This window comes from Chlamydotis macqueenii, chromosome 10 (assembly GCF_036417535.1).
Source record: "Chlamydotis macqueenii isolate bChlMac1 chromosome 10, bChlMac1.mat, whole genome shotgun sequence".
NCBI lineage: Eukaryota > Metazoa > Chordata > Aves > Otidiformes > Otididae > Chlamydotis > Chlamydotis macqueenii.
The window spans coordinates 331536-358643 of record NC_141565.1 but is presented as its reverse complement, the minus strand read 5'-3'; the positions used below and the strand labels follow the sequence as shown (position 1 = coordinate 358643).

At 44.8% G+C, this 27108-nt stretch overlaps 1 protein-coding gene across 2 annotated transcripts in view; it reads right to left on the bottom strand.

The window, feature by feature from the left end:
* Positions 1–6911: 6911 nt before the first annotated feature.
* The window catches only part of SUSD3 (sushi domain containing 3), a 32127-nt gene continuing 11930 nt past the window's right edge, over positions 6912–27108 (bottom strand). The window contains exons 1-5 of one of the 2 annotated variants that reach the window (XM_086755656.1): positions 25908–26060; positions 21437–21625; positions 19806–19953; positions 17343–17510; positions 6912–7302 (exon numbers count right to left, since the gene is read on the bottom strand). In XM_086755656.1, the coding sequence (XP_086611782.1) occupies positions 7089–7302; positions 17343–17510; positions 19806–19953; positions 21437–21625; positions 25908–25965 (777 nt within the window). In that variant the 5' untranslated portion in view covers positions 25966–26060 and the 3' untranslated portion in view covers positions 6912–7088. Of the gene's footprint in view, positions 7303–17342; positions 17511–19805; positions 19954–21436; positions 21626–25907; positions 26061–27108 lie in introns of those variants that run through there. The other variant, XM_086755655.1, reaches the window with a different exon arrangement.

Here is a 27108-nt window from a genome sequence, read left to right as displayed (position 1 = left end):
TTCATGTTTCCATCCTTGCCTTAGCGTTAGCTACCAGGAATGGAGACTGGCTTTTGAAACATCTTGACGTGCAGGGCGTTGGGGACACAGCGTGCCCACCAGCTGACCCGTTCTGGGTGCGGTGACAACAGCAATGGCTGTTGGTTGTGGAATAATGATACAAAAGCCTTTCAATGCTGCCTCTGCCAATCATCTCTCCGTAACAGTCCTTAAAAAATAGGTAAAAAAGATCACCTCCTCTTGTTACTGAAGGAACAAATGAGGCTCCTTGTACCACTTTTAGGGGGACAGGATTTGATCAGTTTCCATAGAGCCATGTGTTATGAGATGTAACTCAAAATGCCACTGTAAATCTGAAAGGTACTTAACTGCTCCACCCCACAGCAAGAGTTCATTAAAATGTCATAAAGGCACCTCTCTTTACCCCTGTTGGAAGTTGTTATCCGGCTCTTCCCTGTGATCTGACTTGTCAAGCTGTTTCTTGTGGGGAAATGATCCCAAGATGAGATGACACAAGTCCTGAGGGTATTTTAAACATATATCATTAGCTTTTCTGGACTTTTGTTCATTCATGAGTTACCCTACCCTACTCTCAAACAACAATAAAAAAAGTTCTTAAACTTCTCAACCGTTACTAAATGTGCTGAAGATGAAAGAGTCCTACAGACGCAGCCAAGTGTAGCCACCTTTCTGAAGCAGACCGAGGAGCATGCAGGTCTCAGCGCTGGCTGGAGGTCCTCCACCTGCAAGGTCCTTGTTGTGACGTTGCTTTCTACTCCTTCCTCAGGTGTTTTTTTTCTGGCCACAAGCACTACTGCACTACAGCTTTTAAATATAGTGCAACTTCTGCAGATAACCTGTCAACTGTATCAGGTGTCATCAGGTAGTATTTATGCGGATCTTCCACGAAACTTCTGCAGAACACTTAAGAAATACCTAAACAATATAAAATATGTATTGCAGTGGAAGAGCTTCTTGCTGAGCTATCAGTGTTATGAAAGGATGCAACTGTAAGTCATCTCAAAAAGCTACCAGCTGGCATGTTGCCAAATTTTTTTCTCGGTCCTTCCAAGCAGAAGATTCAACTCCATCTACCATTTAATTAAAGTTATTTAAAAGTTGTGCTGTGTGACATTGTTAAAAAAAAATAGTTGCAAAAGCAATTTACATCTGACAATAAGTTATAGCAGATTCATTTAGTCACTCTCCTTCCAAGACATCACTGATGACTGGGATGTTTTGGAAGCAAAATTGTTACAGATCTCTGCCTCCTCTCCACCCCAAACCATCAGTTATTTATATCCTGTTCTTACGGCCGACGTCTGGTGCTCCTGCTTTCCCGTGCCATTTCAGAGCGGTGGTAGTGGCCACCTCCTGCAGGTTGTCATGTTCCATCAGTTTCACTGTCCTACTTCTTTTCTGGGTCGTGGGCTTCTCATGGAAACTTTGAACAATGCTAGCCCATAAGCAAAAGCAGAGCATGCTGAGGAAACAGCATCTTTAGAGACTTCCAGGATAACACCCAAGGGGCAGCTGTCCAGGAGCAAGCCTGCACGGCCAAAAATCCATGTGGAAGGCTCTATGAAAGTGATGTTAACTCTACGGTAGGTACTCTGGTGTCCATCCCAAGCTCCATTGATCCACTCAGATCAAAATGTAGTCTTTCCCTTTCTTTCAACCACAGAAAATGTGTCAAGGTCATACTTACATTTGACAGCTTCAAGTATTTGTCAAATACAAATACAAGAGACTTGTCTGTTTTTTTTCTATTGTTTGACACTTCAGGACTGAAACTTCTCTCTTAAACAGAAGCTGTGAGTTTCATATATTCACCCAACTCTACCCTTTGTGGCAGAGAAATAAGAAATATCACTAGACTTGTGACAAAAGTCACAGGATCTGGCAATACTGTCCTCTGTGATACCCCACAAACAGAAGTAGGTGTTCCCCACAGGTTATTGCTGTAAGGACTTACTGCTGCAGGGACGCGGTCCAGTGGGTTCCCACGTGGAGCCCTCAGCGCTTCCCAGGCTCAGGCACCCCAGGTCTCCTTTAAAAGGAAGTAAGGATCAGATAATAATATGTCAGCTGGCTTAAAAAACATTCCCTGTTTAATATTTTGCACAAGATCTTAAAAAACTCTCTTTTGCTTTGCTGCAAACAGTCAAAGCTTAACGAAGGACCAGTGCAACAGCCTCAGCAGAGTCGCCTGCTCTGGGAAAAGTTTTAAAATACAGGGTGAGAGAAGGCAAATAAGCAATTGCTCTGATAAATACTGTTGCTAGTTTTTAAATCTGTGAAGAACTATCCCGTCATGCTGTAACATATGTCAATTAAATTGTAAGCATCCATGCAGGGAGGGGGCTGTCGTGCTTGTTTTAACTTGTCCTTTCAGTGCATCAGTTCCATAAAATAGACAAGGAAATATATATAAAAATAAACAAACACACAAGTATACATATATAAATATACATATTTACAAAAAAAAGATGTGGACAGGCTGGAGAGCGTCCAGAGAAGGGCCATGAAGATGATCAAAGGACTAGGAAGCCTGCCATGCTGAGAGAACTGGGTTTGTTCAGCCTTGAGAAAAGGCAGCTTAGGGGAGACCTTACCACCGTGCTCCAGCATTTAAAGGCTGGCTACAAAGAAGATGAAGACTCCCTTTTTACAAGGAGTCACATGGAAAAGGCGAGGGGTAATGGGTACAAGTTACTCCCAGGGAGATTCCAACCGGACAAAAGAGAAAAATTTTTCACCATGAGAACAATTAGCCTTTGGAATAATCTTTCCAGGGAAGTGGAGGATTCCCCAACATTGGACACTTTTAAGATTCAGCTGGACAGGATGCTGGGCCATCTTGTCTAGACCGTGCTTTTGCCAAGAAAGGTTGGACCAGATGATCCTTCAGGTCCCTTCCAGCCTGGTATTCTGTGATTCTATGAAATGCCAGTCTTCTGCAGCAGAAATGGGAGCCTGAATCCATTTGAAACCACAGGCTGGAAAACATTTAAGGGTTAACTTAATAAATACGAGATTTTAAGTGTCTATTTTAGATTCTCAGCTGCTTTCATCTCCTTCCTGCACAGCACTGACTTCCCTTCTGACAATAAATAATGTTTACACGAGCAATAAAACTAACTCCAGGGGGTGCAGCCGTCATAAACTAAACACGGTCCCAGAGGGAACCGAGCCACAAATCTCACAAAAACAGTATGGGTGTTGTTTCTTTATCTTGCTGTAACTTTGCGGCCTCTTGTGTTAGATGCTTAAATAAATGCTAGGAACCCAGTGCTCTGGCACAGAGACAGTAAATTTACCCACCTTCTCTGTTTTTTTCCATGGCTATAAATGTCTTTTTCATCTCAAAGTTTTACTTTCCCCCATCAAACATTACTCAGATTGGCCTCGTCTGTAGAACAGGGCAACAGGGCTCCCTTCTCACGCAATCTGTTGACCCAGACATCCCAAAAATGAATGTATTTCACTTGGTGACTTGCAATCGTATTATCACATTTGAGAGTCACATGATAAAAAGCTAGGGAGCTAAATAATGAAATCCAATTAATGTAATCACAGAGATGTGGAAGAGGAAGGAAATTCAAAAGCTCTGCAGAGAGGCAGGATCAAGCGTAACTGGGCCACCCTTCACACCTTATCTGCTTTTACAAAGTCAGGCATGATACTCCTAATGGAGCAGAGCAGTTCCCCCATGCCTACAGCTGTTTAATCCTAGGTTGAGATGTGCCTTCTTTGCAAATGGATTGTTTCATCATTTCTCCTACACTCTTTCTGGGTATCAGAGAAGCACCTTCATTCTGGTACTTCTGAGGTTCTCTGCTCTCCCCTTACTAAAGTTAGGTTTGCCCTTTCCCATCTTCTAAGACCTCTCTTGTCCCTCCACGGTTTCCTGAAGCTGTATCAATGATGGTGCGAATCTTGCTTAGTTAATTTCTTAGGGCTTTAGGATGAATTTCATAATGCAATCAAATTTATCTTAATATTTGTGATCTTTTCCTTGCTTTATTGTAGGCTGCAATCCTAGACCTGTGTCAAAATTCATTGCAATAACGAGTGAACATTTAAGTGAGGCCTGATCCAAAGTGGAGGTTAAGTGGTTGTCATCTCTGGGTCCATTTTTGCTTTTCCCAAGAAATGTAGTTTTACTCTCTGTTTCTTCCACTGTATTTTTCTCTTCTTCCATTTCCCTTCCTTGCTGTAACTTACATTATCTCTTACCTTTCTGAATAGCGCCACTCACCTCTTTTTGTGCTGCTCCTCCGTCGTCTGACATGTTTCCATTTTTTGAGTTTTTCTGCTCTGATTTTCATGTCCTCAGAGTTCCTGTGGCAGCTGTATCAGATTTTTGCCGTCCTCCGCATCAGGTTTGTCTGGCGTCCCTTTCAACCGTCTCTGCTAGTGAGCGCCAGCTTTCTTGTGCTCCATCCATCAGACTGTTTCTGCATCAATCTTTCGTACTTGTTATTCCGGTATGTCAGAATTTGCCTTTTTGAAGTCCATTTTCCTTATTCTGCTGCTCTTCCTCCTTTTCTTAAAAATGTGATGTCACTTATTTTCACATTCACTCAAATGTCACTTCAGATTTTTAACAAGTTTTTCCCTGCTACAGCCAGAAGCAACTGCCACCCCCCTCCCCAACACCTTCAGAACTAAAGCAATCACCAAGAGATGTGTTAGAACTCCTGACGGCTGTACACTTTTCCAGCAGAGAATTAGATAAAGTCACCCGATATTAAAGACAGTTCTGTTATTTCCCTGAGTAAACTTCTGCCAGCTCCTCCTCCTAACTGCAGAGTCAGTGCTGAACGCCCAGCAGCCCATGCTCCTTCGCCCTTCGTTCTCCAACCACTGGCACTAATTAACGAGCATTTCACCTCACGCTGGACTGCAGAGACTGTACAGACCTTTCTTCTCACGTGTCCTACCTGGAACAAGCTACTGTTTACCATGCCAAGATCCTAGTCCTATCGTTTGTCCCACAGGCACTAGTAATTCTTATTAAGTCACACCTTTTATTATGTGGAAAGTCTCTAACTTCTTTGTGTTTAATTCTCACGTAGCAGCCATATGTACAGGAGCATCTCAGATGTCTGTCTGCTTTCCCAGGCTTTCTTCCTCTCTATGCTCCTTTCACACATTTCGTTTTTCTTTTCATCCACCTGCAGACCTTCCCCGCTGATGCTATTCGAGCCTTTGCTCTCCAGCAGGACCCAGGAGCGCTCTCCTCCGGCGGATGGAGCCCAGCCATTCCCAGCTGTCCTGCCTGAAAGCCCCATGCCAGCAGTGAGGAAGAGCTGCCGCTGTGACGGCTGGAGTCCATAGCTTTGTGCAGAGATTTCACATCCTTGCATCTCATTTTCCACTTGTGAGCACCCTGCTAGGGCCTCCAGCTGGTCCCACTTAGGGACTGCATTGCGCTGAGACTTTTTAAAGCATTTTCTCAAAATCTTTCTGACCCCTTTGCATCCTCCCAGACGTCACCAGTGACCCTGTGAGCTGCCTGGTGTGGCTGCAGCCGGGCTGGCAGTGCCTGCAGCCGAGGGGACAGGCAAGGGAACCAGTCCCAGCCCCGCACCTGGCCAGAAACAAACGCTGCACATGGGGTCCAAGAGCACATCTGGGTACAGAAGCTGGCTGGGTCTGGCAGGGTACCGAAAAGCTGCAGGCAAAATGGTTCACAGCACAAATACGCCCTCATAGACTTCAGCTACTATTAATTGAGTGAATTGAGAACTTAACTGGAACGAGTGTTGAGAGGTATATCCTTTCTCCTTTTCGCAGCACGCATTAAGAAGTGCATTGCAGGGGTGCAGCCTGTTGTGATGTAGAGAAGAACTGAGATTGTTAGGAACAACAACAAAAAAAGCTCCTTTACTGCCACTTCCACATAGCTGATGTGTTTTTGATCTCGGACAAGTATGGCCAGGATGGAACAGGGCATTTCTAGGCCTGCCAGCAAGCTACAATAATTTGAATTTCAAAACTGAAACTGCAAAACTGAAAGTCTTAAGAGCGCACCTGACTCATAACAAGCGGGATATACAAGAACACAGTTACTGGAGCTTGCTATAAGATTGTATTTCCATCATGACAGGAATGTGACAATACCCATTAGACAGCTGATGGCAGGAGAATAAATAAGGCTTCAACTTGAAAAATGACTATACTGTAACTCTAAAGATATACATGTGTGTGCACACAAACAGCAGAATAAGAGCCATATCGCTTAACTATTCAAAATGGACAAAAGAAGAAAAAAACCCACCTTGTTTCCTCACACAGTGAACAGATTAATAATAGGAAAAGGTGACAGGTTTCCAAAAAAATACATCACCCCTTTATTTAGCATGCACTCACAGGAATGCTGCACCACCTTCCTGGCCTGCAAGCCCGCAGAGTGGCTGCTCACCGGCACTGTGATGTACACCAGCCATCGGTGGTCAACGGGAGGGTCCCTCGCGGGGCAAAGGGTGGCACAGCAAGGCAGCACATCTCTCTGTACGCTCCCGCTGGGCTGGTGGATCTGCAGGTGTGCCTCTACGGCACCCAGCCTCATGTGGTCTCCAAATGCGGAGCAGATGAATTAAACAAAAAGGCCTTCCTGATAGAAAACAACGGGGGCTTTTAATTAAAAACAAAATTTTATTGTAGTTCTATCATACTACTGTGTAAAAATACGGGGGATTTTCATTCCGAAATGCTTACAAAAAACACCAGTTAAACGAAGATTGTGATCTTACGAACGTGTAATTAGCATCAGTGACTTTGTACGAGGCAAACACACAAACTGGCTACCACTGCTCCCTAGATGTACAGAAGAACGATACAACGCTTTTCCACGGTCACAATACACAGCACGCCACAGAGAACGGCCACGGGCTGCCAGCATCAACATTCACTCTTTTATTTGCATCAGACCTTGAAGCATTTCTGTTAAATAACCATCTCGGAATATAGAAAACTTTGAAATTAATATGAATAATTAACTTTCCATGTTGTCCTTAAGGCACATATTTCTATCCAAATTTCATTTTGGTCCAGAGGAGCAGTTGTATTTGAGACAGCAGCTACCCAGGTATCTGGCAGCTTGGTGTGTTATAACTATCCTTATGTCCATAGACCTCAACGACATGGATCGCGTTCACTGTCTGTACAGCAGCGTTGTGTCCCGGCACGGCTTGTTTCCCAGGCGCACTGCCGCTCTTGGTTAACCTGGGCAGGTTGTCGTTGTCTTTGCAACGCCCAGGAGCTCTGACATCTCGAGTCCACTCCTCCTGGAACCTGTAAGCATGAAGGAAAAAGTTATTTCTGTTTCATTCGCGCTCCTGAGGATGCAGGACTTTCCAATCAGTTTTATTTCCGCATCAGGCATTTTGCAAACAACTTGTGCTGTAACACGCAGGCTCACTTCTCCTCGCATTAAAACAAGCTGGCAGCAGCGGGGCAAATAATTGTGTCTCCGTAAAAGCCGATGCAGACCTTGAAAAGACTTGCGAGGCTGGTTTTATTTGGGCTTGGGGCAGATGTTGTTTGTTTGTTTTCCACTGAATGAGTCCCCAGCTTCAATTTAACACGAGGCTATCTGGAAAATATTTCTAAGAACACTTGAACGCTGAGACGGGTGCAGAAGGAAAGTCCTTGCTTGGTTAGCGGAGCACTGCTGGGAGCACAAGAGCCAGTTGTGCTCAGTAGCATTTCAGGTGTTATTTGCAGAGCTGCCAGCGATGCCAACGCAGCGCAGTGGCATCGTGGCTTGTGCTAGCCCCTGACTGCCCGACCTGGGTACCACTTGGCCCTCCCAGAAGGGACCACAGGCTGGGGGTCTGGATTTGCCAGCACTGATGGTCACTGATCCATCCTGCACCCCACCTTTCCACACCAGGAACGGAGGGTTTGCCCAGCTGTGGGGTAAGCCAGCACAGGCTGCTGACCCAGACAGCAAATAACTCAGCACTGGACAATGTAGGCAGAGCAGCAGCAGTAAAACATCAGTTATTCCACGGCAGCTGCTTGGACACCGGGCAGATGCCGAGGTTGCTTGCCCCAAATTCACTGCAGGTGAGCTAGCCCACGTGCCTCCCTCTGAAGCCATCGGTGGTGGCCACTGAAGGCAGAAGCCTGCACACCCACGTCCAGGACAACGTGGTCTTACCCTTTCATACATGAAAAGCTGGTCAGGAAACCGGACCTGCATTCTGCAGTTATCAGCTGCAGAAAGCCAGCAGAGACACTCACACACAAAATGTGCATACATACAGGAACCACAGGGGAATAACAGAAAATAAAACCAAATAACTGAGGTCTTGCTGTTCTGGTACAGAGTAGGCACACTGCAGATACATCCTTCCTGTAAAGGAGAATAAATCTCAAGCTGTATTGCAAAAATATCTGGGGCACGAGCTACAGTCAGAGTGTATAAAGGCATCTTAAACCACCTCTGCATTTGATGTGAGAAGGCACTGTATCCGTGCAGTCAGAACACACTCACCAAGGAGGTGCTCAGATGGGCAGAATTTACCCACCTGTAACGTGGACAACAGCAAACTCATCTGTTTCTCAAAAAAAAAAAAAAAAACCAGCCTGGTAACTTTACACACTTTGACCTGTACTGTTTTAACCATGCCTTTTAATCTCGGTGCATCACCAAGCCCTAAGTATCTCGGTGCCGGACACCAGAACACCTACCCGGGTACCCCCGTGGCTTGCCATCAGGGAACAGAACCTACAAGTAATGCTGCACATCTCACTGCCAAAAGAAAATCTTTCGAGGCACTTGCTACTGCTTTTTTTTTTTCTCTTTTTATTTTTTTTAGTATGAGGAACTCAGTTCTGCCTTCTTGAGGTGGCAGTCAATAGTTAGAAAATAAAAATAAAATCAAAGCAGGTACAGGGAGAAGAACTGGGATGAAGTTTTGCAGGTGGTAACCACAGCCTTTGCAAATAGCCCTGCCAGGATTACAGTTAAAATCCAGGTATTTTAGTTATTGTGCAATAAATAGAGTTTACCTGGGCAGAATTCATCCCATTCTGACATTTTCTCCTACGAAGCTCTGCACTGTGAAACTCTGCAATTACACAGCCCACCACCAACCCAGAAAGCCAAACTCTGCTTGCAGGACAACTGCACTCCTGGCTAACAACCTCTTCTCCCATTTTGGGAACGATTAAGCTTGTGTTGACTGAAAGAAACCTAGGATGAGGCGACAGCAGGCACCCTCCGTTCACTGCAGCACCTCGAACCCTGCAGACGCCAGAGGGACAGTGAAGTCAGTGGAGCTCCACCTAAGCCAGGGCCAAGAGCTGTTGCGAGGGTTGCAGCGTTGACAAGGAACAGATAAATGCACACGCAGTCGGCTCTTCTCTGCACACATGGCTATCAGTCAGATGCAGCCTTCCGTTCACACTTTCATCCTCTGAAGCTCTGTATTTTATCCCGAATAAGTGCGACTTTTTTTTTTTTCTCACATGTTTCAACTTCCCTCAACTCCAGTTTCCAGTTGGGCTACTTAAAACATCACGGTAAAGGATTAGAAGACCTCCCTGTACTCTTACCTGGAAACGCAAATCCACCCAAGGACGCTAGGTGCTGAACAGCCTAGCTAGATGCACACCGCATTTGGCACGGAGACACTTTATTTCACAGATAAAGTCAGAGCTCCCATCTGGGGAGAACAGCCACTTTAGCATTTGTCAATGGGTTTTAGAGGATTCACAAGAATTTTGCTTTGTGTGACTCCAGAGCTGTTCCTAGCTGGAGGGGAAAATGCTGGGGACACTGGAGAAGTGTGAGAACTCAGAGCCACGATGCTGCCCGCTGCTGGCGCTGGCTCTGAAAAGAGATTTTTATACTGCAGGGGATTTTTTTTGTTGTTGTTGCTGTATGTCTGGTGACTTTGTACAAGACCCTGGGGTAATCATGGAAGCATTACGAAAACAATAATAGCAGCTTTATTGAAAGCACATGTTGCTGTGCACACCCCCTCCACGCTCCTTGTGATGACAATTGAGATTGAAATTCCGAAACCGGTGTAATTTAGCAGCCAGCTATCTTACCCTTCGTGACAGGGCCCCAAGGTGAAACCACAGCACACTTCCCCTGCCTGGTCTTTCTTTGAAACATGCATGTCAAAAGGTGCTGGGAGATTTTAGTCTCTGAAAAGTGGCAGTGGGGAACACAAAACACAGTAATAACAAACTAGAGGGGATGAAAACCCCTCCATGAATAGAGGAGCTCAAGGTGGGACAATCTATGTAGAAGCTTGAAAAGGAAATCTGCCCCTCTCCTGTGCTGGGTCTCCTCCCCTCCTAAGTGCCACACAATCAAACACAGCACGCGTAGGGAACTGTATTAAAGACGTACAACTGTACCAAACAGGTTATTTGCTCTTTGCAGCCATTTCACTGGATGCTTTATGTGGCAAATATGAAACACCGCAGTGATGATGGGTCCTACATCTCTGCCTGCAGCCCCGGGAGCAGCCCATCAGTCGCTCTCTGCAATTTAAGCCTTGTAGCTGAGCGGGCAGGGTCACATTCACACCCACGCAGACGTTCAAGTGCGCTGTGCAAACGATCCCGCACACATACCGCAGCCTTGGGCGGCAGAGGCCAGCAGGGCTGAGCTCTGCGTGCCCGTGCTTTCAGATGAACAAGAGCAGTTTCTGACAGCGAGGCCGATCATAAAAGAAAATGCATGGATCTTCTGGAGGGAGTGAAGGGCTCAGCTCTCTGGTGAGACTCCAGACCTTCAACAGCACTGAGATAAATCCGTTTCCCCACAACCCTTAACAGTCTTGGACTAAGTCACTGTTGATGAAGATGTTTTGCCCCCTGAATTCTCCCACTGATACATCTCCTGGCAGTCATCCTAGGTGTCCTGGTCGTTTTTCTTGTTCTGCTTACATTTTCCATTGAGCTTTGCAGCAGCTTTTCTCTGAACACGGATATTTCTTCAAGTGTTGTCCTCTTTCACCATGGTAAATCTACACCACCCTACCCTGCTAGTAGAAGGGCATCAGATCCTTCAGCTTTTTAATCTCTTCTACTTAGGTGTTCGGAGGAGAAAAGCAGCTGGGAAAGTGCCCTTGAGGAGACAGAGGGCAAGGCAGGAATGCAACCAACCGTCCCATCCCCTCTTGTCCATACTTCTGGAAGGTCCTTTGGCTTACAGCCATGCTCCCTAGCAAGCCTGGGCAGACATGAACATTTTTCAGAGCCACACAAGGTTCTGATTTGCACCTTCCTTGCAACACTTTACACAAGGTAGTGGAAAACTTCAACCATTATAGGCACTAACTCAAAGACAAAAAGAAAACACGTTTCATTTTACTGTGGAGGCCAAAGTGATGAGCTAATTTCACCAACCTTGGACTGACTGGAAATGCCGAGTTGCCTCTCCTAAGAGCACGCTGGCTTTGGGTTTTTTTTTTTGAAAAACCTTTTCACTTGGACATCTTTGTTGTCGGATTGTCCTTATTTCCTTTTTGCCTGGTACACTGGTAGTGCATCTTGTAGTCAGAAGAGGCTCCGGTACAAAGAATTCAGGTACTAAAAATATCTTCTGTGGGAGAATATACTAGCCTGTTTCTCTGCAGAAGAGATTTTTTTCTTGATAATATGCTCCAGCTGTAGTGGATATCTGAAAGGAGGACTTTAAACCTACTGAGACATGGGCTTTTCCATTTGCCTCACTCCTGCAGTCAGATCAGCTGCTTCATAGAGAATGTTTTATAACTTGGCCTAGAGCTGTGTAAAATAATTCACCTCAAACCAGTCCAAATTTGGAATGCACAACTTCTTCCAAATGCTTGCACACAAGGGGGAAAAAAAAAAAAAAATCACCAAATTTATTTGCTGCTCTTGAGATGTATATTTGAGCTGGACTAGTTTCTTTCTGGTTGTTGTCTTAGCTGACAGAGGATGAAAAGGTGTTAGTCTGCAGCTAAATCCAGTTCTCCTTGAGTGTGGAAAATACTGGACCATCAATTCTCCCTTGCAAAACAACAGCACATCCCTAAGGAAAGGGAGCATCCATTCCAGGACAGGTTACAGGACTGTTATGCTAAAAAAGCAAAGAAAATAAAGGCTTCCCTAGGTGTGGTTATTTCTTACCATAATTAGGAAGCTGATGCAAACTGAAATAAACTCTCTCAGCTTTTTCTTATTAGGAGCTATCTGTGTCTTTCCCAGGACAGCCATCGTTCTGCGCCTGCTGACGTATAAATATGCCACGACTCAAACAGTGGAGTGCCCGGTTCTTTAATGTCTTTGCACGCTAAAGAGGGCTTGCTGTTTGCTCTCACAATGGTTACGCTAGATTGCGCATATTTTTACGATTTTCCCTGGAGGCATGGCTAGGACTACTTCATGGAAAAGAGGAGGCTGCTATTTCAGTTTGGGAGTCACAAGCAAGCCGCTGGACTTTCTCTGTCCTGCTCCACGGCAGGGGATCCCCAGGCCAAACCGGCCTCATCCGTTCACCTGGGGAACAGCTACAGCTGACCCACGCCAGCGAGTGAGCGTACCCCTGCGCTCGCGTTCGGGCCCCCTCACTCTGCTTTGTTTAATATCACCTCTTACCAATGTTCACCTCCTTCTCTCAAGCATCACCAGTAGCTGGCGCAGAGGAAGGACAGCTGCCATTGAGGTTCTCTTCACTGATATTTTATGGGGCAGAGGACAACATGCTTGCTGAGGCAGCTGCTTAAGTCCAAGCTCCTCCACACGGCTGTTTGCTGGGATGGAAGAGGTCTGCTCATCTCGGGCGGTGGCTGCCCAAGCAGTTATTCCAAAAAAGGATTACTGCAGGGTCAGGTAATATTCTTCGTCAGAAAATAACTGACTCAAAAATAACATATCCCGCTCAGGAACATACTTGTTTCAAAAAACCTCTTAAACCCAGAACAGCATTTCAAATGCTAGCTCCTCTGCAACACCAAATGTCCCTGATGCCCGGGACTCACCCCAGCGAGACCCAACGGTGCCGGTCTAACCCCACGCAGGTCGGGGCTCTCTGCTGCTTTGAGAAAGGTCTCACTTTGGATGAACGATGCCAACAGTCCTGGTTTCACTCTCGTGCAGAACTGGGAAGACTTCTAAGTCTTAAAATGTTAAAGAGAGCTGAATATAACGTACTGATTTTAAGCTTTTCTCCCATTACGCACTGCAGCCAGGCTGTGAGAGCTATTCCCAGTATATCCCTGTGTTGACAAGCCCTGCCTCTGCCTAGCAATCCTCCCGGGGGGCTGTTTTGGAGGTTCACGCACATTGTTCTCCTCTAACGACGTGGCCCAGAGCTGCAGCTAATCTCCCTCCCATAGCTGACAGACCCTTTTCTTCAGCTAATCTGTCTCAAACCTCTCCCATCACGCGGCAACCTGCTATCTCAGCTCTATGCTGTAAACTTCAGAGAAGCAACGTTGGGGAAAACACGTCCCTCCCAGCGGCCCAGTGTCTTGTAACTTGGCTTTCCCTGCTCAGTATTAGTTCGCTCTTCAAATATTATAAAAGAGCAAATATGCTGTAATTGCTTGCAGCTCCTGCATAGAAAACTTTCTGCTAAAAATGGATATTTTCATCCTCGTTATAATTCCTTATGTCCAAATAAAGGAGGTGCCATCAACAGTGACTGCACTCTGTACTTAATGATCCCAGGTATTTGTAGACATATTTCTCAGCATTTTAAAGCATCTTGTTCAAGCAGCCAAGAAGCCAGAACGGGGCTCATTATAATTAGAATAGTTGCCACTAAAATTTGCACATTTCCCTGCAAAACTAGATGTTCATCACATTTGTTCCACACTTCAAACGTGAGGGGATAAAGATCTCATTTTTGGGCAGACAGGTCCAGAACAGCACAGTGGAGCCCCTGCTGTCCAACAGCTGGGCTTCTACACTATTGATAACTTCTATACATCGGCATTCTGCATCCACATTCTGTCACCTCGTTACAGCCAGAATCATCTCATTGGCGTACAAGGGCGCTGCTTTAACAGATGATATGTTTTAAATCTGAAATTACTCCGTAAGCCTTAACAAATATCTTGTTACCTGTCTGAAAGAACTGGCTTTTTGTTTTATCTCTTATTGGCTTACTGAAACAATTGGTTTTTATTTTATTTGTTCTTACAGTATTTTTGATCCTTAAAGCGGTGCATCAAAATGTTATCTCTAAATCTATTTCAATTAAGTCTGAAAAGCAACACGACCTACATCACTTTCTAGTCAAAAATAGGCTAAGATATAGTCAAGAGGGTCATCTTTAAGGGTGGAGGAGTTCTCACTCTTCCAGATACTTCACATGTTACACGAAGAAGCAGCAGAACAGTTTTCTTTAAGAAAAGGAAATGCTATCATAAAAACGACAGAAATTGCCAAGCCTCCACCCACTCCTTTCTCAGACAAGGGCACCACTCATCGCTCAGCCTTCCCCTCCTAAGTGGGTTGCAGAGCCACTTCCCATGGCTGTGTCACAGAGAACCACGTGCACCGCAGCCCTGAAAGAGGCAGGGAGAAAACGATCAGCCTCCCATGCTTCTTAGGAGAGTTCTTTATTAGAAAAACAAAGCAGGACCTCTGATTTGCTCAGAGGTCTAGCAATGCATTGTACAAATTCCTCCAAACACCTGAAACATGAACACAGGAGTAGAATGGGATAGGACAGGACAAAGCATTTCAGTTGGAAGGGATCTACAACGATCATCCAGTCCAACCTCCTGACCAATTCAAGGCTGAGCAAAAATTAAAGCATATTATTTAAGGGCGTTGTCCAAATGCCTCTTGAACACTGAGAGGCTTGGGGTACTGACCACCTCTCTGGGAAGCCTGCTCCAGGGTTTGATCATCACACCTTGGTAAAGACATTAGGAAGCCTTGGTTAAATTATTTTTTAGCTTATTCGTGACCACGGACGCACGCTTTGGCTCACATGCATGCAGCAATACATAAAAGCTTGCTTTTGGGCTTGCTTGCCCTCAGTTTTGCTGCTTTTTTTTCCAACCACCTTCTTGCTTTTCTCAGACAATCAACGCTACAACAGCTCCACCACTACAGCAACACCTACATGGTTAGATATTTCCTCCAAGCACAGGCTGCCAACACACCCACTTCATGTTAAACAGAGAAAGGTACCGCAGGAATAACCCAGGTAGTGAACACATCCTTTGACACTGGTCTTCCAGCATAAACCAGCTTCATGTTTGCACCTCCCCAGGGATTTGCCTACATTGCCCTGCTGTTCCCAGTAAGCTGGATGTGCAAGGATGATTAAACTTCGCCTGATTCGCTACGCACAAAAAATAAGCCTTGCAAGTCAAACACAAAGCTGACAGATCGTTTGTTGTCTTCAAGAGCTGGCATGAAATACGTTAGCAGAATTCCCCCATCCCATCCTGCGCATATATCCATTTAACAGAATTAACCAGTAGAAATTGGCATCTTTTACTAACCTTGATTAAGTAGGTCTTATTTGAGTGAAGAAAGGGAACAAGGTACAAATTGGTAACGGGTCACACCAGTTCCTAGAGCAATTCCAAGAGAGTTTTATTCAGGGTCTGTATAGCTTCAATGCCATTCCCACCTCTGATTAGAAGTTCTAAGTTGTGAGAAATGGCTAGGCTTTTGGCTCTGGGGTGCACAGACTCATATACCTGCTCTCCTAGCCCATGTTTGCTCTGGCTGGTCATTAGCCAGGATCACATCACCTCTGCATGCTGGAAATAAAGTAGACCTTGATTAATAGCAGGCTTCATGCGTCAGGAGGTGGGTATGTGCACCAGAATTTAACGCAGCGTGCGGATTGTTCTACGGAGGAAAAAAAGAGCTCACAAGCTTTCCTCCTCCTGCCCTCTGCAATTCCCCACTGAAGTTTAGACATTATTATTTCTTTAGAAAATTGGAGAAACTGGTTGATTTCTGGCCCCAGAGAAGCCGCTTATCCAGAAGAATTGTATATTCCCTGCTACTTTCAGTCAAGAAAAAGTGTACAGAATTTGGTAAACATAATACAGCAGCTTCTGCTCCGTGGAGTGGTGCAGATAAGAACCCAGAAGGAGCTCGAGGCTCCAGCAGAGCATGAACCTGTTTACAGCCCTTTACAAGTCTATCCATATTATTTTAAAAGCAACTTACACTTACACAAAACATTAACATCGTAGCAGACTGAAGTCTCCCAAAATTAAAAATTGCATCCTGAGTCTTCTAAAAATGGTTTAGTTTATAATCAGCTTTTAATTAGCTTTATACATCTCTCTGAAATCACCCAAAGCTGGGGATTGATTAAGCAGCCATCAGATGTTTGTGCAAATGCTCCATTTGAATATAATTTCCAGCTGCACTGTGAGGCAGAAGTAGGTCTGGAATCTGCACAAAATTGTTCTCTGCAGGTAACCACTACAAATCACAAATACTGTTGTACATAAAAGCTGTACAAGTGAGCAGTGAATTAAAAGCAAACAAGGATTGTGCTATGTATTACCGTACACGAGGACGAAGCAGAACCCAAAGGATATAAAAGACACAATGATGTGTGTTTATGAGTGGTAATAGCAAAACAGTGATTAGAATTTAACACGTATTCATTTTTCTGTTTTTCTTTTGTTGGCAACAACGCAGCCAGCGTAACACATCTGCACACTTTCAGAGGTAATTTTGAACTGACACAAAACACACTTGTGCCCACCACCCATGCACGCACAGGACGTGATGCGCTTTATTGCAGCGTGGACGTTTCTTTGGGCTACCCCAGCGTCAGAGCTCCCACGCTGTGGGCATTCACGCTGCCCTGCAGACGAGGGTCCCATTGAGTTTGCCATGCACAGCCTGATAACGAAACGCTATTTCTCAAGAGAGCTTTTGTGATCACTGAGGGATAAAGGGCAACGCTCGATGCTCACCTTGAGCCGCACCGCAGCCCCAGGTGCCCCTGTCTGGCTCCTCTCCTAAGGCTCTTAGGCCAGCTGGCGCCCTGATACCACTAACCAACACAGAGCAGTGACTTTCCTGCTGCAGTTTAGCATCAATTTCACAAAGCCAATTAAAAACCTCTCTCCAGTTAATCCGGTGCAACCTCCCCTGCAGGCCAGGCTTAACCAAGCACTGCTGGGGACAGATGAAAGGAGCAGTAAGGAGGGAGGTCACGCTCAGCTTCTCTGCGGTCTCACCTTTTGGCAACGTTAATTCCCCACAAGATGGGCAAGTTCAAGGACAAGCCCTGACAATCCACGTCCTCTTCAGGGGCATCTCTTCAAAATGCATTTTCGAGGAATCCTCTTTCTAAAATTTGTTCAAACGCATTCAAACCCACAACATTTTAACAGCCTTACCTGTGGAAGCCTTGGTTATCATACGCCACGTTAGTCACATCGTCAAATATAGATTTATTCCTGAGTTTCTTCTTGTTGTTGTTATTGTTTCTTCCCTTAAAACCAAAGTAAGTGGCTTGCATCTGCTCCAGTTCTTCAGCTCTGAGCTGGTACCACAGCTGCATGTCTCTGTGAATAAAGCAAGGGGTAAAACACATGACTGTGATAAACAGCTGTGTATCTGAGCTTTTATCTGACCACAGCCCTGACTCATGAGAGCTTAAATCTAAATCCAGGTTTTCCTTTCCTTCAGGAAAGATCTGCTAAGATTCACATAATCACAGACATTCACACTAGCTGATGGGACAAAATTAAATTGTGAGGGCTGGTGATGCTGATTTTGGTGTAATTTCTGTCCTCTCAGGATGCAATGCTGCTCCTACCAAAGAAAATGGCAGCTATGCTCACACAGTGGGACAAGGTCTGAGAGGAGGCTGAATGACATAAGGATTTTCAGTGGCCTTTATCCTTTTTCTCTCCAAATGCAAGGGCAGAACACAAAACGGCACTTCAAAGATCATCAGATACCCTGCAAGAGAGGTTTGTAGGCAAAGGTGATCTCTTCTAGTAGACCAACTAAAAGAGTCTAAAAAAGTAGACAGGCAGACTTCAAAGCTAAAGGCAAGATGAGGACATCGTCCCTACCCCACAGGTATTTTGAGATGGTCTTTCAGAGATGGTCTAAGAGACATTTATTTAACCAATCCCCTACCAAATACTCTCATTTTTTTATTAAGTTATCAGGCCTGCAGCTTTTCTTCAAATTAACGCTCTGTGCATCCAAAAGTTGATCTGCACTTTCCAACCGCATCAGCTGACCTCACAAAAGAGATCCTCTCCACACACAGACCCTCACGCGCTCCTGCCTTTGGCCGCTGCCAGCTGCAGCACCCCTACCGCCACATCTGGCACTCAGCGGCGCAGGCTGCGGGTCAAGCAGGTTTCATACAGGGATGTACTACTCTTTCACGTGATATGGATGGTTTCTCCATCATCTCAGTTGCTTTCTGACAGCAGGGCCAAGCCACGCAATGTCTACAGTGCCCCCAGGAGTGGGGCGCAGTCGTGGGTGGGCCAGGTTGGAGCAGCTCCTTCAGGAGGCAATGAAGGGAGGGCAGAGGGCAGCAAGGAACTGAGAAACTCCCAGCAAAGGGAATCATTTTATGTCCTGATGACAGAACAAGGTTAAAACATCTGGTGTGAAAGGGCTTTTCTTTCATAAGAAAAACATATCAAGTCATCAAAGTCATGTGAACAGCTAATTTGGACAAAACTCCATTTAAAATAAATGAAAACCAAGGATTTTGATATGAATAGTCTTATCAAAAAGAAAAGCAGTGATTCCAAAAATGTCAATCAACACTTTCATTTCAAAAATTGTTTCATGTTGTCGGTGAAAACCTGATATTACGAATTACTTTTTTTTTTTTTGCCTCACAAAATTCTTTCAAGGGAAATAGAAAATCTGTATTTTGGTTACAATCAGATTTCAGAATGACAGAATTTCCCCCCTAAGCTGGTTCCCATGTAGCTCTAGATAAAACACAGTTCAGAGCAGAGGGACCTTCACTCGTGTCCTCCTCCATTCTCCCAGTACTCCACCTCACTTCAAACACTTCCCTGAAGCAAAAAGAGGCTTAAAATCAACCAGAAGTGCAGCTGACTGTCTGCACAGCAGGCATCAGTGGGACGTGCTGCAGCCACCCCACTGAGCTACGCGCAGGTGGGAGCAATGAGCAGGAAAAGTGAGAGGGAAAAGAAGAGGCGGTGCCCATGGAAAGCCACCTGCTGCAGGTGACTTTGGATGGATGCTCTCACAAACAACAGCAGCTCGGCTTTAGCACGCAGCCAGGTGTGGTCACACAGCCATCCTCCACACCAAGTTGTTACAACGGACTGGATTGGTAAATTTTCTTCTTCCCATGCCTGTTTATAATCCTGCTTGCTGTCTGGCGCCTCAAGCCAGAAGAGAAAATCCTACGCCCTCCCAGCACAGCTTTAAGCATGGTGAGGGCTTTGATGGTTTTGACATGGGTAGATTAATTTTCCCAGCAGTGTTCAAGGAAAGCAAAGGAAAAAATGAAAGAGAGAAGAAGGGAAAACGCAGCCAATCTTAAATAATTCAAGGAGAGAAAGACTGGGCCAGGAAATAAGACTTCTGTGTTCAGCTTCTGCATAATCCTGGGTAAATCCAGATCTGCCCATGCCCACTGAGGTCATCTGATATTAACACACATTAGATGCCTGATTAGTCTTGAACTCCAAGTCTTTCTATGCCTAAAGTCTAGCCCACAAATTTTAAGTAATAAACATCACTGTGGTGTTGTGAGCATCAAGTCTTTTGAAGCTCCCTGCTGTCACAGCAATGGGGTCCGTATGACATACGGTCTTAATGCAGGTTTTAAAAATCTTTTATTGACATACCTTTGAGTCCTCCTCCTTTCACTCTTCTTCACACATTTGATAAGACAACAAGTTAAAAACGCCATGGACATCAGCAGAATGACAGCACAGCTGACGATGGAGGCAATCACCGCAACCTTAAATCCAAAAGTCTCATATTTTGATATGGCTGCAGCAAAGCAAACACAGAAGTACGTTTCTAAGGTCAACCCATGAGTTTATCTTTCGCATTTTCATTAAACCATGCTGAAACCTACCTGCTTCACACTTCTGCTAACAATAGCTCAGAGAGGAATTTCATGTCAGTATGTGTCAAGATACCAGAGTATCTTGGCTTCACCTTAGAGCTACGCAAGCCTCAAATTGGGCTATTTAAAAATCTCCTGTTTATAAGCTACTAAGGAATTGTTCACAAGTATTTCACCACTGCAGCTAATTAAACACAACGCCTTTAGTGCTGCAGTAGCTAAAAAGCACAACTGTGTCGGCATATCAAATGCAGATGAGCTACCAGACTCTTCTAGAATTGTTAACAAGGACTGGAGCTGCAAAACCAAATACTGATGGGGTAAAAATGGGTTTAAGGAAGTTCTTTAGAGCGAGGAGAATTCCATATAATTACATCCTATTTGGCAGGCAGCGAACTATTTGGGGAAGGATGCAGGATGGAAGAAGGGACAGCATCTGCAGGGCTGAGTATTCGCAGTGACCCGATGTTGGAAGTGCATTACCCAGACAAAAGGAGGACTGGGAACGTGGTGTGGCACAGCTAACGCAGCTCTCTGCCAACTCATTTGGTGTGCTCAGCATGTCTTGCTTCAAAACTCATCTAGTTCTTCTAACACCACAATGACCGGCATCAGAAATGGTTCAGCTGAGCTCCACACAAAGCTTTATATTTCTTCAGCCTCTAGAAGAGAGGATTTCTCTCATTTTTCTTTAACGGAATCTCTCAAATGAGAGATAAGAGTAGCTGAGTTTGTGAGAGCGCGATAGGTGTCTAAAGGAGCCATCTATCTACTGGTAATTATGATCATCTACTGGAGGTCTGAGACTGAGATTCTCAAAGCTCAGAGGTTTTGCTTGGGCCTACTTCTAGTCAAATTCCTAACAACCTTACAATAAATCAGAAGGAACACAGCATGAACGGTAGTTAATGTTGTTGCCATTCAAATGCTATTTGTCAATATGGTGACTTTCCTTTGCGGCTGCCCACAGGCAGCCACCTAAAATTGTTCAAAAAGTATCGCTACGTTTCTTTTACAGCAAAAATATCTTCAGAAAAGAACGCTAGATTAGAGGGTTTGCAAATATGCCTGCGCATTAGCTGGTCATATCTACACATTTTCTAAAGAAGGGTACAGCTTGTAGCTACAGAGCCGCATTTATTCCGGGGGCAACGCTACCGGAGTCGGTGATGTGAGATCAGGCATAAATCGGACAAAGTCTTTTCTGTGTCATGATAATTAACGATGTCAGGACACATATGAAGCACAATTACAGTCCGTGGGGGCAACTTTGAAGGAAATTGAGTTTGTTTTTTTTCCTTGCACAGATGCCTAGAATTCATCCTAAAGTTGTAGGAGATAGGCAGGGCAAAATAAACACAATATGGCCCAAAGGGACTGGGAAGGGTTTGGAAAGAACCTTACGCTTGCAGGAGGGCACTCCGGCTGTCCACTGGGTACCATTCCCTTTCCAAACGCAGCTGATGACGCCCAGTCCCTCCAGTTGGTGCTCGGGAGAGCACTGGAATGTTATCACCGTCCCCACCGCCGTGCCATTGCCATGAACGATCTGCAGCGTGCCGAGCTGCGGAGGGAAGACACGGCTGCACTGCCCTGCAGAACAAAACCAAAGCGAGACAATGGAGAAGCAGAGCCAGAAGCAAAGGTCCGCTTTAGTTTTATTGTGATCAGATTGTAAATCAGTCCAAGTGAATGGTCAAAACAAATAGCAGACCTCGGGGTGGGCAACGCTGACTGCTCTCCCAAGTACCAGCCCAAGGCCAAACCCCCTTCGGTGCCCATTCAACAGTTCCACAGCTCTGACCCCCCGCACAAAGCGGGGTTTTACTTATGTTGCAACATTATCTACTTAGGTTGGCACGTATTAAACATTTTTTTTAAAAAAAGAGTCATTCTGTGAGCGGCATGGTCTCCTGCGGATTCCGGTCTCGTTGGACTCTGTGTGTTTAATTAAGTACTCAGGCTGGCATCTTCCATGCTGGGAGGATTCGTAACGCATCTTCCCTCACGCAAAGTCTCCAAGATCTCATGGACTGATCACGTATTTCAGTCTACTTGGTAGCACTTTTCATGATCCTACAGAAGCTTCCCATCTTCCAAGAGCACTCCCCCTCTGTCAGTCTCGGCTGAAGTGAGCCAGCGGGTTCAAAAGCCACTCTGCAGGGAGGGGACAGCGAGACACACACATCCAGCACAACGGCATTCAACTTCTCTCCATTTTCAAGTGACAAACGCTGCTTTATAGAACATCATTCATTTTTAGTACATTTTTGTTCATGTGGCTTTTCTCTCTCTATTTCTTTGCTGTTCATATGGCTGTTCTTTGAGTCATGGAGCTCTTCTCTCGGCCACCTTATATCAGCCACTAAAACTTTATACATTGGGTTTTACTGTCACAACATTCCTGGTTTCGCACTCATTTTAAACACAAATTTTAATAATTGGTCATTTAGACAACATATAATATCCAGACATACTTCAAAGATAACAATAATAAAGACATTTTCCTGGTTTCTTGTGCACTGACAGAATCTGGAAACTGTTTTGCATAATTTTTTTTTTTTTAAACATTTACTAAATATCAGCACTGCATCAGAGTCCAAGTTCCCTGTCTTTCGCTGGATTTCCAAATGACTTCAGCAGACTCAGAGGCAACTGGGCTGCAGCTGCAAGACCAGAGTTGCAAGCACTATAATGACATTAAAAAAGAAATTAAAGGGGAAAATATGCTTCCCACACATACAAACAAAAAAAAGGTAGAGTTTTAATAGGCTCCTTGAGAACACCTTGACAGAATCACATGATGATAGCAAATCTATTTTATTTTTAATACTTAAAAACCCCCTCTTGTCATTAATCAACGTTAAGCTTCTGCGATCACACCACAGCAGACAGGTTTACTACCTATCTTCAATTTACGCTCTCAAAATCCCCAGTCCCCTGGGAAACAAACCCAAAGAATTCTCAGCAAAAGACCAAACAAAAGCCACAGTGACAATTACTGGTCTAATCTACTAAGTAAATATGTACCAAGGGCTAGCTTTTAAAAACATGCCTTTTTTAATTCCATGCAGATTATTTCTGTTTGTTTTGCCACTTCCTTCACTCTCTTACCACGGTAGCAATTTGCCTCAATGAGAGCAAATATTTTCTGGAGGGTCATTTCCCTTCACCTCTTGTCCCTTCCTCCATCCTGTTACTGGCATACATGGGATGTGTGTGCTGGGCAACCTTCCTCCTCACTTTAGATGAGCGGCATGAGCTTGGGCTTTTCTTTTTACCTTAATCACTGAGAGACTTACTGTGAAAAACCGTTGTCCTGAGCTGCAAATTATCTACCTTTTTGTGTTTTACACTTCCATGGCTACTTTTAGATACTGGATCACATACGCAGAGCTCACGTCAGTGACACTTTTAGCTGCACGAGATGCAGAAAGCCAAATTTGAGCCAAATTTGACTCAAAGTACATCTGCTTAGCCACCACAGCAGCCCTCATCAGATGCTTTCAGCAGACTTTCCAGTTTACCTGGACTTGTTATTCAGCCTCTGCTCTCCAAAGAAAGGATCCAGTGCCAAATGACCTGTTCTTTCAAGACATATTTCACTTAATCCAGCACTGACCATCCTGAGTGGTATGTGCAGCTCTAGCTGGTTCAGGTGCTCTTGACGCTTTCCTCCACTGTCCTTGCCCGTGACTGTATACAGCGAGTGATTAAAGCCTCTGGATGTCAGCGACCTTGTCAGCATTACTCCTCAGCTGTGGATTTTAAAATATTTTTCTTCACTTGAGCGCTACAAAGCTTTCTAACAGCCAATGTCCCGTGAAGCCACGGATATTTCCTCACTTCGGCCAGGGCTGGAACAGCATCGTGCCATCCCCAGAGGATCATTCCCGTATGAATGTAATTGCAGCAGGAACCCCAGAGGCTCCTCTTAATGACAGCTAACGAGAGCTAAACTTCTAAATGCTTCCATACCTGGCTCTACGCAGACACTGAGCTGAAAGTTCATCAACCGCATTTCATAGCCCTGCATTTGGACAGAGCAGAAATACCATTTCCTCTTCTAAGAGCTTTTCAGCACAATTTCTTCCCACCAAAGTCAAAACATTACATGCGTCACTACTTTCTGCTTATTACAAATGCTTTATTGAAATGCACAGATGGATTTTTGCAGGTACGACTTTGTGAATTTTATCCAAGTTTGGATTTAATATCTTTGAATAAAATTTGCCCTAATTTTCATCAGCAATGGTCTTCTGACAACTCAGTTGTAAAATATCTCCTGCAAGCTCTAGCGTCCTTTGCTATTAACTATCCATAATGCTTTTGTGGTTACTTGCTGCACTCGTTGTTCTGCTAGGTTAATTTTACCCTTCCATCTCCAGAAAATCATTGTTTAGGTAAGCTTCCATCCTTGTATTTATATAAGCAGATGTTCAATATAGATATATCCTTTGAATACTCTTCAGGCGTGTTTATCTGACTAAATCTACTACAATCAAGAATTTTATTATTTATTTTTTTTAAATATAATATATTTATATTTTTGTTTTCAGCCAAGGCTGGTGTTTAAGGCTGCATTGCCTCCTGAAGTAAAACACAAATACTGCATAAACAGTTCTGCTGACTAGATTTACATCTTGATTTGTATTTCTCTTCTAAATATCTAGAAAACATCTAGATATGTTTGGGTCTTGGGTTGCAGTAACTGTTAGCACCCAGAAATGTAAAATTGAATAAAATCTCTAATTATTGCTTACGTAGCTTTTGCAATTGCCACATCTCAAACCCTCCTGATCCATGCCTGACAGCCAGCACCTAAAGCCAGGAGGAGCGCTGGAGGAATTAACAGCCCATCAGTCACTTCTGCATAGTTTATAGCAACATGAACATTCAGGATGTGTCGATTAGTTTCGATTAGCTTCACGGCATCACTCCTAGACTTGGTACATGTCTCCAGCGCCGAGTTCCCATTACTCTTCCCTGTTGTTCTCCACTCCCAGGCCCATGCTCTGTTTATGCTCCCAGACATTGGCTACTACTTCCAAGCTCAAGAAGAAAACTCGCTTGCCGGTACATCTCTATGAAACAAAGCCTGGAGATAATATATATTTTTTTTTTCTATTTTTGAGGTTCAACAGAAGTTGCGAGGACTCTCATTTGTTCATTTTACTCATTGCAAAGGATTAACAAACCGCCTTGTCCGCTCTGCGTACCATGCAAACCGAGATGACCATTAGCCATCAGCTGGAAAATTCCCTTCAGGGCACAAAGAGCTGAACGCCTTCAAGTTCCCGCAGCTTCTTGTAAAGCAGGAGCTGATTTATACAAATGCATTTCTTAGCTTGGCTTCACACTAAGAGGATACCCAGCATCCAAAAAGTATCTGAATCTGCTGCCACTGTCTGCCAACACAGAAGAAGGACATTCACTACAACAAATAAACAGATTATTTCATGTGACAAACAACTGCCCTCAAAGTCAAGACACTAAAGCATAGCGTACTCCATAAATTCTTAATTCACCCAAACCACTGCGTTGAGAAATAGCCACATACGTAATTTCCAGGCACTGAAAAACACAGAGTAATGCAAGACTTAAGACAAAATAATCCAAATACCTCTTCTCATGCACCGCCAGGATTATCTGTATTGCAAAATCGATTTGTCAGAAAGACTTACCATACAGTTTCATTGTCAGCAAGCTGCGGATTTATGGTTTGCTGATCAGAAAACAGAAACGAGAGAGCAACCTAGGCACGCTTGCCCGTTAAACATTTCCTGCGCTCCTTCCATAGCGAAACACAGAGACTAAGAATCAAATACATCGCGAAAGTACACACCAAAACGACCTAAAACACAGCAATAATTACCTGAAAGCATGTTATCAGGACTGCCACTCGCTGTTTGTGCGGAAAGGGAGCAATCCATGACCTCGCCTCTGTATTTCCACACACACGTAACCCAGGCCTTTGCGTCGCTTATTGTTGACTACGTAACGCAACCAAAACACGCTGGAACGACCAGATGCCAGAAAGGGACAGACTGTTAGATTCTACAAACCCTGCAGAAAATAAACACGCTGATATTATTTCTGCAAATCTATTTTCCTCCAGAAGCACGCTTTAGAAATTAGTGTCCCAGAAGTCACAGGCGTGACGATGAACACTTGTGGCAGCCTCACAGAAGAGCTCTTGGAAGAGCTCGCTCTGTCAAAAAGCAAAGGAAAAGCAGCTAGAAGCAAAGTGTGAAATAAAGCAGATGTAGGAAAGCGTCTTGTGTGAGTGAAACCGCCTCGCCCCAGCATTGGTTTCCTTGTGACCATGCCTTCGGTCCCTTGCAGAGCTGGCCGTGAATCCTGCCAGGGCTCAGCTCTTCATCACACAAAGGGCTGCAACAACAAATGGCTACCAGGAGGAGCTTACCCTCCCTCTCGAAAACTCAGACACTGGCACGGCTTTTTAAGAAATTAGCGTTAAATAAGACGCCAACCCAGCAGTAAAAGAGACAAGGGGGAGGTCCAGGCTCTTGAAGGTGCGGAGCAAGGTCCCCAGCTGTGCCGCAGCCACCGGGAAGCGTTCTATGGAGACTGTCTGCTGCTTGGTGGCACCAGGTAACGACCTGCTTCAACCTTTTCTAAGAAAAGCACGCATCAGCAATGGCATGATTTGACCTTTCCTACCTACTTCACTGGTTTCCAAGAGTCACTGTAAAGCTGAGACACTGGAAAGCTGTTACAGAGCTGTCTGCTTTCCATCATGGGGGCACGGCCCTACAAAGTTATTCCCCTGGGGAAGGTTTTGGAGAACCATGTGTGGTACAAACCACATGCACCAAGACACAGCCCTGTGCACACACATCAGTGTAAGGACCACCTTTGGCGGGCAGGGCCAGGCTTGCCCACCACTGCCCAGGGGAGTTTCAGGCTCCAGAGTCTGATGGAGACCTGCAAGAACTGCAACAGCAGTGCCAGTGGCAGTTTTCCCGGGTCAGTCCCGTGGAGGAGCCATTTGGACAACTGCAGACAGTGAAACTTGAAGGTACCTACAGAAGACATCTGTCAGAGCACATGGT